Consider the following 18,762-nt stretch of genomic DNA (forward strand, 5'->3'; position numbering starts at 1 on the left):
TCGCAAATTCTTTCTGTTTTAGGAAAGCAAACTTTTTGTTTTTCTTAACATCTTAGTAAGGGGGCTTTTAGGACCATTGTAGTCCCTTACACACCCCAATGAGTTCTGGGTCACCATGAGCTTGCTGGTTAGTCTGTGCCTCCCTGAATACAGGCTTCATATCAAAGTCCAGTCGCCATGGCAGTTCACAGTCATTATAACACATGCGTTCTGTAACTGACCACTGTGAACTTAGCCTGAATTGCACTGGGCACAGAGTGGGCAGAGGGAATTCTGGGAGGAGAGGACAATTATTGATGTCTGATTGCCGGTGTTGTATGAGACAGGCCTGGTAGACTTCTTGCGGTTTGCTGTAAAAAGGAAAATGAATGTTTATTGCAGACTGCTGGCGACAATGTGCCATTACGCTGCATCTGGCTCCAGACTTCAACTCAGTCACATGATCTTCAAGACGGAAGGAGGGACAGATAAGTTGGATTTTCCTGCCAGTTAGACTAAGCAGTGATATCGAGAATAATTAACCCATTCCAGCAGATGAATGTTTCTGCAGCATCGAGAGCTAATTTACTTTATGTGCTGCTCTAATCTCCATAACTGCTCTGTGGATCCATCTGAAAATGGCACCTGCGAATAATGGCGCACAGGTTTGCCGCTAATCCGTTTGTCCCTTATCGCTATTCAACGTTAAAGCTTTATCGTTGTTTAGCTCGATTTATTTTATTGAGAATTAGCGTTAACACACAGAACCCTCTCTGTACCTACCCCTAACCCCTAGACCCCCCCCCCCCCTGGTGGTGCCTAACCCTAACCACCCCCCTGGTGGTGCCTAACCCTAACCACCCCCCTGGTGGTGCCTAACCCTAACCACCCCCCTGGTGGTGCCTAACCCTAACCACCCCCCTGGTGGTGCCTAACCCTAACCACCCCCCTGGTGGTGCCTAACCCTAACCACCCCCCTGGTGGTGCCTAACCCTAACCACCCCCCTGGTGGTGCCTAACCCTAACCACCCCCCTGGTGGTGCCTAACCCTAACCACCCCCCTGGTGGTGCCTAACCCTAACCACCCCCCTGGTGGTGCCTAACCCTAACCACCCCCCTGGTGGTGCCTAACCCTAACCACCCCCCTGGTGGTGCCTAACCCTAACCACCCCCCTGGTGGTGCCTAACCCTAACCACTCCCCTGGTGGTGCCTAACCTTAACCACCCCCCTGGTGGTGCCTAACCCTAACCACCCCCCTGGTGGTGCCTAACCCTAACCACCCCCCTGGTGGTGCCTAACCCTAACCACTCCCCTGGTGGTGCCTAACCCTAACCACCCCCCTGGTGGTGCCTAACCCTAACCACTCCCCTGGTGGTGCCTAACCTTAACCACCCCCCTGGTGGTGCCTAACCCTAACCACCCCCCTGGTGGTGCCTAACCCTAACCACCCCCCTGGTGGTGCCTAACCCTAACCACTCCCCTGGTGGTGCCTAACCCTAACCACCCCCCTGGTGGTGCCTAACCCTAACCACTCCCCTGGTGGTGCCTAACCTTAACCACCCCCCTGGTGGTGCCTAACCCTAACCACCCCCCTGGTGGTGCCTAACCCTAACCACCCCCCTGGTGGTGCCTAACCCTAACCACCCCCCTGGTGGTGCCTAACCCTAACCACCCCCCTGGTGGTGCCTAACCCTAACCACCCCCCTGGTGGTGCCTAACCCTAACCACTCCCCTGGTGGTGCCTAACCTTAACCACCCCCCTGGTGGTGCCTAACCCTAACCACCTCCCTGGTGGTGCCTAACCCTAACCACTCCCCTGGTGGTGCCTAACCCTAACCACCCCCCTGGTGGTGCCTAACCCTAACCACCCCCCTGGTGGTGCCTAACCCTAACCACCCCCCTGGTGGTGCCTAACCCTAACCACCCCCCTGGTGGTGCCTAACCCTAACCACTCCCCTGGTGGTGCCTAACCTTAACCACCCCCCTGGTGGTGCCTAACCCTAACCACCCCCCTGGTGGTGCCTAACCCTAACCACCCCCCTGGTGGTGCCTAACCCTAACCACTCCCCTGGTGGTGCCTAACCCTAACCACCCCCCTGGTGGTGCCTAACCCTAACCACCCCCCTGGTGGTGCCTAACCCTAACCACTCCCCTGGTGGTGCCTAACCCTAACCACTCCCCTGGTGGTGCCTAACCCTAACCACCCCCCTGGTGGTGCCTAACCCTAACCACCCCCCTGGTGGTGCCTAACCCTAACCACCCCCCTGGTGGTGCCTAACCCTAACCACTCCCCTGGTGGTGCCTAACCCTAACCACTCCCCTGGTGGTGCCTAACCCTAACCACCCTCCTGGTGGTGCCTAACCCTAACCACCCTCCTGGTGGTGCCTAACCCTAACTACCCTCCTGGTGGTGCCTAACCCTAACTACCCTCCTGGTGGTGCCTAACCCTAACTACCCTCCTGGTGGTGCCTAACCCTAACTACCCTCCTGGTGGTGCCTAACCCTAACCACCCTCCTGGTGGTGCCTAACCCTAACCACCCTCCTGGTGGTGCCTAACCCTAAGCACTCCCCTGGTGGTGTGGTGTAGAGTTGGGCCGAACGGTTCGCCGGCGAACGGGGTTCGCGCGAACTTAGGTGGTTCGCGTACTGTGATCCTGCCACTGCATAGCTGTTCAGTGATCCTGCCACAGCATACCTGTTCTGTTCAGTGAGCCCTCAGCCCACTGCATACCTGTACTGTGATCCTGCCACTGCATAGCTGTTCAGTGATCCTGCCACAGCATACCTGTTCTGTTCAGTGAGCCCCCAGCCCACTGCATACCTGTACTGTGATCCTGCCACTGCATACCTGTTCAGTGATCCTGCCACAGCATACCTGTTCTGTTCAGTGAGCCCTCAGCCCACTGCATACCTGTACTGTGATCCTGCCACTGCATAGCTGTTCAGTGATCCTGCCACAGCATACCTGTTCTGTTCAGTGAGCCCTCAGCCCACTGCATACCTGTACTGTGATCCTGCCACTGCATACCTGTTCAGTGATCCTGCCACTGTATACCTGTTCTGTGAACCCGCCACTGTATACCTGTTCTGTTCAGTGGACCCGCCACTGTATACCTGTTCTGTGAACCCGCCACTGTATACCTGTTCTGTTCAGTGGACCCGCCACTGTATACCTGTTCTGTGAACCCGCCACTGTATACCTGTTCTGTTCAGTGGACCTGCCACTGTATACCTGTTTAGTGAACACGCCACTGCATACCTGTTGTGTTCAGTGAACCTGCCACTGCATACCTGTTCTGTGAACCCGCCACTGTATACCTGTTCTGTTCAGTGGACCCGCCACTGTATACCTGTTCTGTTCAGTGGACCTGCCACTGTATACCTGTTTAGTGAACACGCCACTGCATACCTGTTGTGTTCAGTGAACCTGCCACTGCATACCTGTTCTGTGAACCCGCCACTGTATACCTGTTCTGTTCAGTGGACCCGCCACTGTATACCTGTTCTGTTCAGTGGACCTGCCACTGTATACCTGTTCTGTTCAGTGGACCTGCCACTGTATACCTGTTTAGTGAACATGCCACTGCATACCTGTTGTGTTCAGTGAACCCGCCACTGTATACCTGTACTGTTCAGTGAACCCACCGCATCAGTGCGCATACCTGTGCAGTTAAGTGAACCCACCTACCTACGTGAGTGCACGCAGTGTGATATACCACTCCGTGCATACCCGATATGGACAAAACAGGTAGAGGAAGAGGAAGAGGTAGTGGCAGAGGCAGAGGAAGGCCACCCGGCAGGTCTGCGCGAGGTCGTGTAAATGTAATTTCGTGTGGACCTGGCCCACAGTACAGTGCTCGGAAGAAGGCACGTCCCATCACCTCCCAAGATTGTCAGGACGTGGTTGAGTATTTAGCGACACAGAACACCTCATCTTGCTCAGCCACCAGCGCTACTACTAGCACCACTTCCGCTGCATTTGACACTTCGCAAGAATTATTTAGTGGTGGTGAAATCACTGATGCACAGCCATTGTTACAGCCAGATGAATTTTCACCAGCTCATATGTCTGCGTTACGCGACAACACTATGGATGTAACGTGTAAGGAGGATGAAGGACCTACACATTTGGATTTTTCTGAGGCAAGCAAAGCTGGGCAGGATGATTACGATGATGACGATGATAGGGATCCTCTGTATGTTCCTAATAGAGGAGATGAAGAGGGGGACAGTTCAGAGGGGGAGTCAGAGAGTAGTAGGAGGATAGAAGTTGCTGAAAGAAGCTGGGGCAGCTCTTCGTCAGAAACAGCTGGTGGCAGAGTCCGGCACCATGTATCGCCAGATTCGCCACCTATGTACAGCCAGCCAACTTGCCCTTCAGCATCAGCTGCTGAGGTCCCCATAGTGCCCACATCCCAGGGTGGCTCAGCGGTGTGGAAATTTTTTAATGTGTGTGCCTCAGATCGGACCAAAGCCATCTGTTCGCTCTGCCAACAAAAATTGAGCCGTGGAAAGGCCAACACTCACGTAGGGACAAGTGCCTTACGAAGGCACCTGCAGAAAAGGCACAAACAGCAATGGGATGGCCACCTGAGCAAAAGCAGCAGCAGCACACAAAAGCAAAGTCACCCTCCTTCTCCTCTTCCTCCTTCAGGTGCATCATCTGCTTATGCCGCTCTCTCCCTTGCACCTTCACAGGCACCCTCCTCCACTCCGCCTCTGCCCTTGAGCGGTTCCTGCTCCTCTGCCCACAGCAGCAGTCAGGTGTCCGTGAAGGAAATGTTTGAGCGGAAGAAGCCACTTTTGGCCAGTCACCCCCTTGCCCGGCGTCTGACAGCTGGCGTGGCGGAACTGTTAGCTCGCCAGCTGTTACCATACCGGCTGGTGGACTCTGAGGCCTTCCGTAAATTTGTGGCCATCGGAACACCGCAGTGGAAGATGCCAGGCCGCACTTATTTTTCCAGAAAGGCCATACCCCAACTGCACCGTGAAGTTGAGAGGCAAGTGGTGTCATCTCTTGCGAAGAGCGTTGGGTCAAGGGTACACCTGACCACGGATGCCTGGTCTGCCAAGCACGGGCAGGGCCGCTACATTACCTACACAGCCCATTGGGTGAACCTGGTGGTGAACGATGGCAAGCAGAAAGCGGCGGACCAAATTGTGACACCTCCACGGCTTGCAGGCAGGCCTCCTGCCACCTCCTCTCCTCCTGCTACATGCTCTTCGCTGTCCTCCTCCTCCTCCTTGGCTGAGTGGCAGTTCTCCTCTCCAGCTACACAGCCCCAGCTCCGCAGGGCCTATGCTGCATGCCAGGTACGACGGTGTCACGCCATCTTAGACATGGCTTGTCTCAAAGCGGAGAGTCACACTGGAGCAGCTCTCCTGGCTGCTCTTAAGAAACAGGTGGATGAGTGGCTGACCCCGCACCACCTGGAGATAGGCAACGTGGTGTGCGACAACGGCAGCAATCTGCTTGCCGCTTTGCATATGGGGAAGCTGACACACATACCCTGCATGGCACATGTCATGAATCTGGTGGTTCAAAGATTTGTGGCAAAGTACCCTGGCTTAGCGGATGTCCTGAAGCAGGCCAGGAAGTTCTGTGGGCATTTGAGGCGCTCTTACACAGCCATGGCACGATTTGCAGAAATTCAGCGTAAAAACAACATGCCGGTGAGACGCCTCATTTGCGATAGCCCCACTCGCTGGAACTCGACCCTCCTCATGTTCTCCCGCCTGCTAGAACAGAAGAAAGCCGTCACCCAGTACCTCTACAACTGGAGTAGAACGAAACAGTCTGGGAAGATGGGGATGTTCTGGCCCGACAACTGGACAATGATGAAAAATGCATGCAGGCTCATGCGGCCGTTTGAGGAGGTGACCAACCTGGTGAGCCGCAGTGAGGGCACCATCAGCGACTTAATTCCCTACGCGTACTTCTTGGAGCGTGCTGTGCGTAGAGTGGCGGATGAAGCTGCGAATGAGCGTGACCAGGAACCGTTACGGCAGGAACAGGCATGGGACCAATTTTCATCAGACCCAGCTGTTTCCTCAACACCTGCGGCAGCACAGAGGGGGGAGGAGGAGGAAGAAGAGAGGTCATGTGCAGAAGATGAGTCAGACTCAGAGGATGATGAGCAAGGTGTTTCTTTGGGGGAGGAGGAGGAGGAGGAGGGGACAGCGGCAGGAGAACAACCGCAGCAGGCGTCGCAGGGGGCTTGTGCTGCGCAACCTTCCCGTGGTATTGTTCGCGGCTGGGGGGAGGAGGTTGACTTACCTGACGTCACTGAGGAAGAGCAAGAGGAGATGGAGGGTACTGGATCCGACTTTGTGCAGATGTCGTCTTTTATGCTGTCCTGCCTGTTGAGGGACCCCCGTATAAAAAACCTCAAGGGGAATGAGCTGTACTGGGTGGCCACACTACTAGACCCTCGGTACAGGCACAAAGTGGCGGACCTGTTACCAACTCACCGGAAGGTGGAAAGGATGCAGCACATGCAGAACCAGCTGTCAACTATGCTTTACAATGCCTTTAAGGGTGATGTGACGGCACAACGCCAGCAAGGTACCACTGCCACTAATCCTCCTCCCGTGTCCACGCAGTCAAAGACAGGACGCTCCAGCGATCTCATGGTGATGTCGGACATGCGGACGTTCTTTAGTCCAACGCCTCGCCGTAGCCCTTCCGGATCCACCCTCCACCAACGCCTGGAACGGCAGGTAGCCGACTACCTGGCCTTAAGTGTGGATGTAGACACTGCTGTGAACAGCGATGAGGAACCCTTGAACTACTGGGTGCGCAGGCTTGACCTGTGGCCAGAGCTGTCCCAATTTGCCATCCAACTTCTCTCCTGCCCTGCCGCAAGCGTCCTCTCAGAAAGGACCTTCAGCGCAGCTGGAGGCATTGTCACAGAGAAGAGAAGTCGCCTAAGTCACAAAAGTGTTAAGTACCTCACCTTTATAAAAATGAATGAGGCATGGATCCCGGAGGGCTGCTGCCCGCCCCAAGACTAAGTCAGTCCCCGCACATACAGCATCTCTGCCTGCACGCCGTGTGACTGGCTGCCTGGCCTGCCCCAAGAAGACTAAGTCGCTCCCAGTCCCTCCACACAGCATGTCTGCCTGCAGGCCACTTCACTACCTTCTCCGCCACCACCAACAGGGTCCGGGACTCCAGGCGGATTGCTGAATTTTTTAGGCCGCTGCTAGCAGCGGCCGCTGTAATAATTTTTCGGGTGCGTGTACATGACTGCCTAATTTTTCTGGCTGCACTGCGGGCAGCTGCAACAACAAAAGAAAAGGCATGAACATGCGCCCATTCCCCTTCGTGATCATTACCTTGCCGTGGTGAAGGGGCTTGCGTATCACAATGGAGCAATGACCGGCGCCTAGATGAGTGTCTCGGGGGGCACACCCACGATAATAAGGTCGTTGCCTCATTGTGGTCAGACCAAATTTGATCAGCTGGACAGTCACTGTTCTGTCATTCAGCTACATCAGCCAGGTGACTGACCATATGGGCTGTAAAGCCACCAAAACCTGCACTCTCGCCATGGTGCGCACCAGTCCAGCACGGCCGTCACTACACAAACAGCTGTTTGCGGTGCGTTACACGATGAGTTTGGTGCGTCAGTGTGAAGCAGTACCTTAATTACACTACCTGATTGATGTATACACATGCAAGATGTTTGAAAGCACTTTAGGCCTGTCATTTAACATTCAATGTGATTTCTGCCCTTAAAACGCTGCTTTGCGTCAAATCCAGATTTTTCCCGGGGACTTTTGGCATGTATCCCACTCCGCCATCCCCCCCTCCAGGTGTTAGACCCCTTGAAACATCTTTTCCATCACTTTTGTGGCCAGCATAATTAATTTTTTTTTTCAAAGTTCGCATCCCCATTGAAGTCTATTGCGGTTCGCGAACTTTAACGCGAACCGAACCTTTCGCGAAAGTTCGCGAACCCGGTTCGCGAACCGAAAATCGGAGGTTCGGCCCAACTCTAGTGTGGTGGTGCCTAACCCTAAATCTCCGCTGGTGGTGCCTAACCCTAACAGTGTTACGTGAAATCCATTCAACGTTTTGCAGTTAAATAACGTCTGCTGTTTGGCATATGAACGGCACTATTGATAAATAACGTTACTGTGTGCCGTTTTTCTTCTTTTTTTCCCTGTTCGCCATTATTATGCATATACGGAAATGCAGAGGCGCCAAAAGAGTAAAATGATCTAAAAGGTTTAAAAGTATTCAGGTGGCGGTGGTGGCCCAGCAACACCCAAAAAACAGACACGATGCTGTTGATTGAAGATACAATAATTTATTCACATACTCCTATTAAAAATGCTACGCGTTTCACGGGCAACATCCCGCTTCATCAGGCAATGAACAACTAGAGTATCTCACAGCGTGGGGTCCAAAACGCCTGTGAAACTGTGAGGAAACGCGGAAAAGCCGCCGCAAGGGCTCAGAGTGAGGCGGCTGTTTCCGCGTCTAACACGGCGGCCCAACGCGAAGAAACCGCCGCATGGGCAGAGCGGTGGAGTCCGCGTTGGATGCAGCGGTTTGCACGCATGGCAAAGCTGCTGACATTGTGGCTGGACGCGGGGAAACCGCCGCTTGCTTAGAGAGCGGGGCGGCGGCCCCCGCACCTGAATCAGCGGTTACATTGCAAGACATGTCTGGTGTGGCTGGGACTGCTAGTCCACACAGGTTCAGAAGGACGCGCGCGCGTTGAGAGGCAGAGCTTATATGACAGCCAGAGAAGAGTCAGCTGACCAGGCGAGTCAGCTGACCTTTTCACCACTTTCCATTGGTCCAGCACTTAGGGGTGGCGCTGGTGAGCGCTATAGTATATATACTGGATGCTGGTCATTTCTCTGGTGTCTGCCGTTGCGCTCACTACGTGGTAGCACTCAGACCTTGTCTGTATCTGTGTTCTAGCATAGTTTCCAAAGGTGTTGACGATCAAGGACCTCACACCTTAGCATTAGGAATATTGATCTGTATTATTTGTTATGACCTTCTGCCTGCCTGACTATTCCTCTGAACTCTGATTCTGTACCTTGCTATTTCTGATATCCTGTTGCCAAACTCTGCTCGTTCCTGGACTCTGTATTTGCCTCCTGATTCTGTACCTTGCTATTCTGATACTCTGTTGCCGAACCCTGTCTGTTATTGGATTCCGTATCAGTCTCCTGAATCTGTACCTTATCTGTCTGTGTGATAACGACCTGGCTTGCCCGACCTCGAGAACTGGCCTTACTGTTAGAGGCAGTTCCCAGACCTGTTAGTGACACCCTCCCTCTCGGGTGTCACTCAGGCTCTGTCCTTCCTACTCTCAGCCTAGCTCCTCCCCCGGGAGAGTCTAGGCCGTAGGAGGGAAAATACTTCTGGAACAATACTCAAAGTATACTGTTGCATCTAAACACTCACTTGTTCTCCCTGGTGTCCAGAGGTTAGTAGATATATCTGATTACCGGTGATACTGCAGATCACCAATAATCGGGTATATTCTGTATTCCTGGTGAGACTGCAGTTCACCGGTAATCAGATCCTCTCTGTGTTACACCGATCGTTACAGAAACGCGTTGCATTTTTAATAGAAGTTTACTCTTTTGGCGCCTCTGCATTTCCGTATATCAAGTCATCCACCCTTGGTGGAGGGGTGAAATACCCTCTCTTCCTTCTACAGAGAGCGACATCTTAGCCCTGAGTGGGGACAGGCCTAATCTCCCCACCTGCCTATACAGTGGTTACCTAAGGGGTAACCCAGGTTTGTAAGTATATTACTTACGTTTTATTATTACTTCAATTTCCTAAACCTACTACACTATATTGGGCTCTCGGTCTCCATTTGTTTAGCCATTATTATGCAGTACTAACGATAAATAGCGATAAGCGTATCTTTTTAATGCGGCGCCATTTGTATGCATAGGCGCTGTGCGCCATTATTCACTGATCCGTTACTCTGTAGCCTTCAGCCTCAACAATAGGAGCCTCATCAAAACCCGATCAAAGTGGTCTCTGATTATGTCTCCGGTTAATATACATGGGGGGACTGTCACTCCACCGCCCGTCCCAAGCACCAGCAAGCACCCGGCTGCTGGATAGGAGCAGCTTGTGGTTAAAGAGGCCTTACTTCTGAAGCGAATATATATTTAAAAAAAAAAAAGATACTCCCCTAAGGAAAGGGAAAGGCTCTGGGTTCTATAGAGCCATCCCGTTCTCCTCATAGGCCCCTTGTTCGCCCTGCTGGCTCCTCCATTCACATCTCCCCCCCCCCTTCCCCGCCGTGGGAGGCTTCAGAAGTCTTCGGGAGCCCGAGTGCTGCCAAAGTCAGACGGGCTCCATACTGTGCATGTGTGAGCGTGTACACATGCGCAGTACGGAGCAGCCCATCTTCAGGAGCATTCGGGCTCCCGAAGACTTCTGAAGCCTCCCGCAGCAGAAGAGAGCAGTCTCCGAGCCACCGGATGGAGACTAACGGGAGAGCCAGCGGTGGAATGCCGGGACCAGGAGAGGAGAGGGAAGGCTGTATAGGACTCAGAGCCCCCCATCGCCTTTAGGTATCTTTTTTTTTTTTTTTTTTTTTTTTTTAGATTTAGGGATGCTCATTTGGAATCCGCGGAATTTAAATTTCCAAATTTCCGATCGGAACTCGGAAATCAGAATACTGCAGAAATACTGCATTACTGCAATTCGGTAATTTTAGCCCAATGACAGAACTCAAGATCAATGGACCAATCAGAGAATGCAAAAAATTACAAAAAAAACACTACTCGGAAATCAGATTTCTGTAGAAATACTGCATTACCACAACTCAGTCATTTTAGCCCAATCACTGAACTCTGAAGCATTGGACCAATCGGAGATTGTGGAGTCAACATGGAAGTATTTGGCCAATCAGAGAATGCAAAAAATGACCCAAAAAAAACCCACTACTCAGAAGTCCAAAACCGATCGGAAATCCATAAAAAACAGTAATCTGCATTGGCGGAAATCGAAATTTCTGCAGGATCGTAAATCAACATTTCCGACCATCCCTATTTAGATTTGCTTCAGACTCCCTTTAACGCAGGTTGCGCTCTTTGCACATGCTACTGCCCTGGGGTTAGTATTGGTGAAAGTACTGGCACTGCCAGTGCACAGCAACTTCATTGAGAGTTCTTTGTCTGCTGTCGTCCCCGGGTTTCAATCTGTGTTTTACAGAAGCTATTTGTGGTTTTGTCGATGATGTGCAGTAACGACTTAGGAGATAATAAAGTGTGACCTTCTACCGCATCCTGCGTGTGTTTGTGTTGCTAGGCAACCTTGTCATTTATACAGGAAGTAGGCCTTGTTTCATAATTATAGTACAGGAAATAGAAATGCGTACTCATCTTCTGAAATGAATACATTCACATAAAATCAATCAGATGAGAACATCTGTTTCCTGAGAAAAAAAAGCAACTAATCGATTTACCATTCCCTTCCTAAATGGCTTATAGTCACATAGACCTCTCCTTCCTGGTTTAAAATGTATCATGGTGGCATAAATTACATATAAAAGAAAAAAAGATTATATCTAAAATGACCACACAGCATAACATTGTAACTTTATCCAGTTAGCTAGAATTGTTATAAAATGAATATACAGTACTTTTAAGGTCGGCCCCTGCCCCTAACTAACATGTATATAGAGAAATCCCAGCTTCCTTGTGATTCAACTAGCTTAAAAAACTAATTACCAATTCGGTAATTTGTGATCCCTCAGCTAATGTGCACCCCGTTACATTCCCTCCACCACGCTTCACAGTTGGGATTAAGTTTTGTGCCCACAGAAGGTAATTTGCTTTCTTATATACCAAGAAGAAAAAAAAGACAAAATACATATCGAGAAGGACACACATATAGTGTTTAGACATTTAATGTATCAGACTGCTGTCCTAATTAGTGGATGGTATCAGTATGTCCAGAGAGGGTAATCCTGTCTGTATGACACCCCTATGTCAAGGCCACAAAGGGTCCCCTTTCCCCAGTATGTAGCTCTGATTTTCATCTTTGAAGAGAGGAGCCCTGTTTGACCCTTGCACATCATCGGACGTATCTTCTCCAACAGAGGAGAATAGGGCTGTGTTGTTCAATTCTTGCTTCAAATGCAGGTTGTGCTAATCATTTTTTTGACATTTTGTCACTGAACAATGCACCAGAAGTGTAGTCTGTTGTGGAACATCCAGATAGTTTTAAAGTAATACTCGGCTTTCTCTTCTTGACCCCCTTGCTGACATGTTCCAATTAGACAAATAACATTGTTTTCCTAGCCAGGGACGGTTTTAGCTCCAATGGGACCTTGGGGCAAAAGTAGATTTTAGGTACACCTGACCACACCAAACCCCCAAACACTTGCTGTTGGACCCCCATCATTCTTTGACTATGGCCAGCTGTGCTCCCCAGTCTTAGGTTGTCTCACCCCTAGCATAGATTACCAGAATTGTCCCCCAGGATTAGTAGCCTCCTCCCTCTCCATATGCAGAGCAGTACGAAGCAGACGCGAGGGTACAACTCACCTGTCAGTGCCGCAGGAACTTCAGCAAGTCTTCTCCACGTCCCACAGTTACAGCATGTCCTCTCTGGCTCCTTTTCTGCAAGCAGGGAAACGCAACAGCAACGAAAGTCTATGGGGCCCAATATATTAACCATGTCACATCACGTTGCGCTGGAAGTTCCCGACCGTGTGACTTCCACAGCAACGGCAAAATGCATGGAAGTCTATGGGTGAAGCCCATATGGGTGTTGGCACAGGCTCGGATTTACCTCAGAGGAGATTATAGGTACAGATGTCCTGCACCTTAGACTTAACCCTCTAGGAACCTACAAACCCCTGCTGAACTGCACTGCAAGTGTGCTGGCTGGCCCAGCTGTAACTTCTCCCTTACTTCCCTTGCCCATCATAGGTAGCTACAGGTGGCCCTTACTATTAGGTAGCAAGACATACCCTCAACATTAAGTAGCCAAAGTTGCCCCCAAGTATTAGGTAGCTAGAGGAACCTCAGTAATAAGTAGCCAAAGTTGCCTCCAAGTATTAGGTAGCTAGAAGAACCTCAGTAATAAGTAGCTAGAGGTGCCCCCGACTGAAGGGAGATCTGGTCAGTTGAATGCAGAAAGCAGGTTGTGTAATCTCTTATTTACTATCTCATCAGGACTCTGCATAGGGAAGCAAGGAGGGAGGAAGGCACTCGGGGAGGGGAGTGGTCACCTTTCCATCATCTGGCGTCTGTAGGCACATGCCTACAGTGCCTTATGGGAAATCCGTCCTTGTGTTGGCAGCGGCAGTACGGCACGCATGTGTGGAACAAGGCAAATAAGACAGGGAAGCCAGGAACCCCAGTGATGTACTTCCTGTCCAGCATTGAGTACATCACTGGGGGAGGGTCAGCAAAGGGTGGGAGGGGGGCGCTATAAATATGACCTGTCAGCGCACTCTGACTCAGGGTTTTATGAATCTAGTTTTGGTGGTGTAGTGCGATGGGGGCGAAGCTTGCCAAACAATGCTTTTCTCAGGTGTAAAACTGGCCCCAGAGAGAAGAGGCAAAACTTTTGCCTCGGGTACATTTTAACATATGCTGCATATGGCCATTTGTTTTCAGTATAGTTACAAGATGTTCTATGCGTATTTCCCTTGTTTGTCCGGTTGAGCAGTATGCATTGTTTGACATATGTTTTAAAATTAATAAGAAGAATCACTGTTTTAGCAACTCCACACATAGCTGCTGATCAGAAGGGAATGTCTGCTATTGCGGCTATATGTGTGTTTTCAGCTAAGCAAATAGCGCCCTCTAGTGGACAAATGTGTTTTACCATCTATACGTTTAAAGGAAGCCCGAGGTGAGAGGGATATGGAGACTGCCATATTTATTTCCTTTTAAACAATACCAGTTGCTTGGCAGCCCTGCTGGTCTATTTGGCTGCAGTAGTGTCTGAATTACACCAGAAACAAGCATGCAGCTAACCTTGTCAGATCTGACAATGTCAGACACCCGATCTGCTGCATGCTTGTTCAGGGGCTATGGCTGAAAGTATTAGAGGCAGAGGAGCTGGTATTGCTTAAAAGGAAATAAATATGGCAGCCTCCATTTTATGCTCACCTCGGGTTCTTCTTAAGAATTCAGAAACTGGACTCTTTATAAACTGCTCCAAAAGGATTAACCCTTTCAAAAAGACGTGACCGGAAAAAAACCATGCTGGATGCAATGGACTGGGAAATGTGTTAGGAACAGAAGGATGCCACATCGTTTGATGGATGTCAAAATTATCAACCTACAAAAGAATCCCAAAAATCAAAGGGAAAAAATGATGCAACAGGCCGGGGCGTAACTACAAGTCATGTGGCTCCTCAATGGTCACACCCCTTCCCTTGCCTACCCCTGGTGCCCCTCTCAGCCTGGGGGTGGGGCCATCTCACAAGGGTCATAACACAAGTGGGGCCATCAGGATCTCCACACCCATAACAAGTGTAGCCTCAAAACACCTGATCGGAAGGATGGACCTCTTTATCAGAGGGAGTCAGGGCCGGGCCGAGGCATAGGCTGGAGAGGCTCCAGCCTCAGGGCGCAGTGTAGGAGGGGGCGCACAATTCATTCAGCTGTCATTCCTAATTGTGTATGAAGCAGAAAGAAATAAGAAAAGGGGATACATAGCAGTGACTGCAAGCCAGATAACTAGATATTAAGGTGTTGGGGAGGTTGTGGGCCCTGTGGAGCCTCTTAGTCTAATAGCAATCAGTGTGTGACAGCTGGGGTGGGAGGGATAGAGGGGCGCACTTTGGTGTCTCAGCCTTGGGTGCTGGAGGACCTTGTCCCAGCTCTGGAGGGAGTTTAGTAGTAGTTGAGGCCTCCACAGCGGGCTTTTTTACTGAAATTGCAGCAAATCAAAATTGTATCCCATAGATTGTGTCCCCCCCCCCCCCCTAAATATGCATGCCGGACAAGGTTGGAGCAAGCCCCTGATGATGATAGTGTCTGGTGCCCTGTGGAGACTCCTCCCAGATCTGGACCAGGGCATCACTGGGCTCCTGGGCAGTCTGATATACAACCTGGCAGTGTTAGACCATGACATAATGTCCCACACGTGCTCTATTGGATTTAGGCCAGGGGAACATTGGGGACGGTCAGTGATGTCACTTTCTTTAACCCCTAGGAACTGCCTACATCCTCTCGAAACATGAGACCAGCAATTGTTTTGCAGCAGGAGAAACCCAGGCACAAGGATGTGACAGTGGGTCCAAAAAGTTCATCCCCAGACCTAAATGCAGTCAAGGTGCTGTTGTCTAGCTTGTAGAGGTCTGTGCATCGCTCCATAGACGTGCCTCTCTGTCCATTACTGACCCACCACCAAATCATTCATGCTGAATGTCGCTGCTGTGCTCAACCATCTGGCCTGTAGATGGCACTGTTATATAGGATTATCTAGACTGTTGGGGATTGTTGGTTCCTGTTTTCTGCCGGGCTGGAAATACAGAGAAAAGCCAATGCATTGTGTAGAGAGCTGCGGAAGCCTTTCAGTCAGCCTAGTTCCAGTTATTCTTCATCTGTGACAACTGAACACAACAGTTACAGACACCATAATGTTCTCCACAGCTTCTCCAAGCCCTGTCATGCCTGTCCCATGTGCTCAGGGCTAATCTGCCCTCATCTGTGAAAAGCACAGGGTGCCAGTGGCGGAAGTGCCAGTTCCCTTATTCTGTGGCACGTGCCAATGAGGATGGGGAGAGACACAAGTATGGAATGCCAGGAGATAATATCAGTCTCAGATGCGACATAGACCTCAACGGTATGATGCTGGGAACATGCATTTTTTAAGGCTAGTGTTTATTAATGTGGCCTAAGAAGCATTGACAACACAAATGGGCTGTATTCAATACACTTCATCTCCTAAGTTCTAATAAGTTTTCAGCACTCCGAAATTGAAAAAGTTCTAAAAAGTAGGTAAACCAGTCCTGTCAAAATTATTTTCTTGCTGGCTGTTGGTTCGAAAGGCATTTTAACAAGGTGTGAAAATATAACCTAGGAGAAAACAGAGGAGAAAAAGTGAATTGGATAAAGGCCCAGGTGTTGTTTCTACTAAGTTCAGGAAAAACACAAAAAAACATTCCTCCAGCCCCTAGAGGTCTCTGTGTCCCTCGCCGCAGCTCCAAGGTCACCCAGTCTTCTGGTGTCCCCTCCGTAGCAGCTGCCAACCCAGCCGGGTTGCACACTGGTGGTCGCGCTCCCGTTGCCGGGAGTGCTCTGTAGCACTGCGCCTGGGCAGAAGGCTCCCAGCGATGGGAGGGTATCTGCGTGCAGCACCTGCGCATGCTGGGTCGGCAGCCACTACATAGGGGGCACCAGAAGACTAGGTGACATTGGAACTGTGGCGAGGGACACAGAGACTTCTAGGTATGGATGGTCAATGAGATGCAAATGATTACGAGTTGATGAAGCGTTATGCAAATTTGGTATGCAAATTTCTGTAGCTTGAAAACGAACCACTCAAATCCAGCTGGCGTAAAATTTGATTGGTCCATTTTCAAACTGCATAAATTTGCATAAATTTGCATAATCCTGCATCAACGTAAAATTATTTGCATCTCATAGACCATCCCTACTTCTAGTGTCTGAAGGAAGCTCCAGGTAAGCTGATATTCTGTCTCATGTACCTTTGATTCATTTCCAAGCTGCACAAATTTCCATAAAACTAGCATGACTTTTGCATCAACTTTTTTTACGCATTCAGTAATCATTGCGTAATAAAGTCCTGTGGATGGTACAGTAAAATGCAATTAAGTGAATATAGACAATAAACCCCTTTGCTTACAGGCTGAAGTACAATACTCTGTAAATCGTTATATTTTGCTGTGGTTCTCATTCTGGTTGTGTTTCTTGTCGGTCACAGGTTGGTCGGTATAGAGGATCAGTGAAGGATTATCCTGACTTCGATGCCAACCAAGATGCAGAAACCCTCTATACTGCTATGAAGGGATTTGGTAAGTAACAGAAAAATGTACATAGTCACGTCACTGACTGTCCTCAGAGGAGCTCACACTCTAACCCTACCATAGTTATAGTCTAATGTCCTACCATATTATGTATTTATATAGCACTGCCATCTTCTGCAACACATTACAGAGTACATAGTCATGTCACTGACTGTCCTCAGAGGGGCTCACACTCTAATCCTACCATAGCCATAGTGTAATGTCCTACCATATTATTATTATTATTATTATGTATTTATATAGCACTGACATCTTCTGCAGCACATTACAAAGTACATAGTCATGTCACTGGCTGTCCTCAGAGGAGCTCACACTATAATCCTACCATAGTCATAGTGTAATGTCCTACCATAATATTATTATGTATTTATATAGCACTGACATCTTCTGCAGCACATTACAGAGTACATAGTCATGTCACTGACTGTCCTCAGAGGAGCTCACAATCTAATCCTACCATAGTCAGTCTAATGTCCTACCATATTATTATTATGTATTTATATAGCACTGACATCTCCTGCAGCACATTACAGAGTACATAGTCATGTCACTGACTGTCCTCAGAGGAGCTCACACTCTAATCCTACCATAGTCACAGTCTAATGTCCTACCATATTATTATTATGCATTTATATAGCACTGACATCTTCTGCAGCACATTACAGAGCACATAGTCATGTCACTGACTGTCCTCAGAGGCACTCACATTCTAATCCTACCATAGTCCTAGTCTAATGTCCTACCATATTATTATGTGTTTATGTAGCACTAAAAAAGAATTCTGAGAAATTGCGCTCCACAGATAGTAAGTCCTAATTAGGAGATCGCAGCAATAATAAAAGTCACCTTTTACTCTTCCTCTATTACACAAACACCAATAAAACTGTGCTTCAAAGTCCTTATATCCAACAGATACGGACCACCCTATAAAAGCAAATAAAAATCGCAGATAGTGGAAAGTATTGTTTTGGTAAAATCACAATAAGCACCCCGTGTTGCAGTCCAGGGGGACGTGCCACCACCATATAGGGATCAGGATTTTCCCCCTCTGGTGCTACTTGTCATCAAACATATCACCAGTGCTGCAGCAGAACGAACACAGGACTCCCAGCATATGACCGATAAAAGAATCTGTTTATTACCAACATTCGGCAGCTTTGACATGGGTTTTCATCCCCGGCCGCGGAACACAGGGGAACACTCTCGGCTTGCCTTCTCTCGCAGCGTCATCGCGGAGTCGGAGTACACGCTGACGCTGCGAGAGAAGGCAAGCCAAGAATGGACGTGTTCCCCTGTGTTCCAAAGAAAGCCTAATTAGTGGCGGAAAAAGCAATATATAGATCAATGAATTGTGAGAAGTAGTGATAAAGTTATTAGAGAATGAATGGGAGGTGAAAATTGCTCTGATGCATGAGGTGAAAAATCCCTGCGGGCTGAAATGGTTAATCTTGCTTTGTTGGTGTTCACCTTGTAGGCAGCGACAAAGAAGCCATCTTGGACCTCATAACCTCCAGAAGCAACCTGCAGCGTATACAGATCATCCAGGCCTATAAATCTCTCTATGGCAAGGTAACCGCTGGAATGTTATGTAAATACTCTCACATCCGTCTTCTGTCCGTGCTGACAGCATGCCAGATCATTTCTATTTTCTTTAGCCAAAAGGTGAAGACCCCTCCAAATATGTAAGACCTGGTTCACAACTGTTCCGGTGCCAGACCACCTCCAGAATTGGGGTCAGCAGACCAATGCCCATGCTTTGGGTCTATGGGTC

The 18,762-nt window shown here is 49.6% G+C and overlaps 1 protein-coding gene across 2 annotated transcripts in view; it reads left to right on the forward strand.

Moving 5' to 3' along the window:
* Positions 1-18,762, forward strand: part of ANXA6 (annexin A6) — a 152,818-nt gene that overhangs the window by 50,261 nt on the left and 83,795 nt on the right. For both annotated transcript variants that reach the window (XM_068278369.1, XM_068278368.1), the window contains exons 3-4: positions 16,889-16,979; positions 18,466-18,560. In XM_068278369.1, the coding sequence (XP_068134470.1) occupies positions 16,889-16,979; positions 18,466-18,560 (186 nt within the window). The remainder of the gene's footprint in view (positions 1-16,888; positions 16,980-18,465; positions 18,561-18,762) is intronic.

This window comes from Hyperolius riggenbachi, chromosome 3 (assembly GCF_040937935.1).
Source record: "Hyperolius riggenbachi isolate aHypRig1 chromosome 3, aHypRig1.pri, whole genome shotgun sequence".
In the NCBI taxonomy this organism is placed as follows: domain Eukaryota; kingdom Metazoa; phylum Chordata; class Amphibia; order Anura; family Hyperoliidae; genus Hyperolius; species Hyperolius riggenbachi.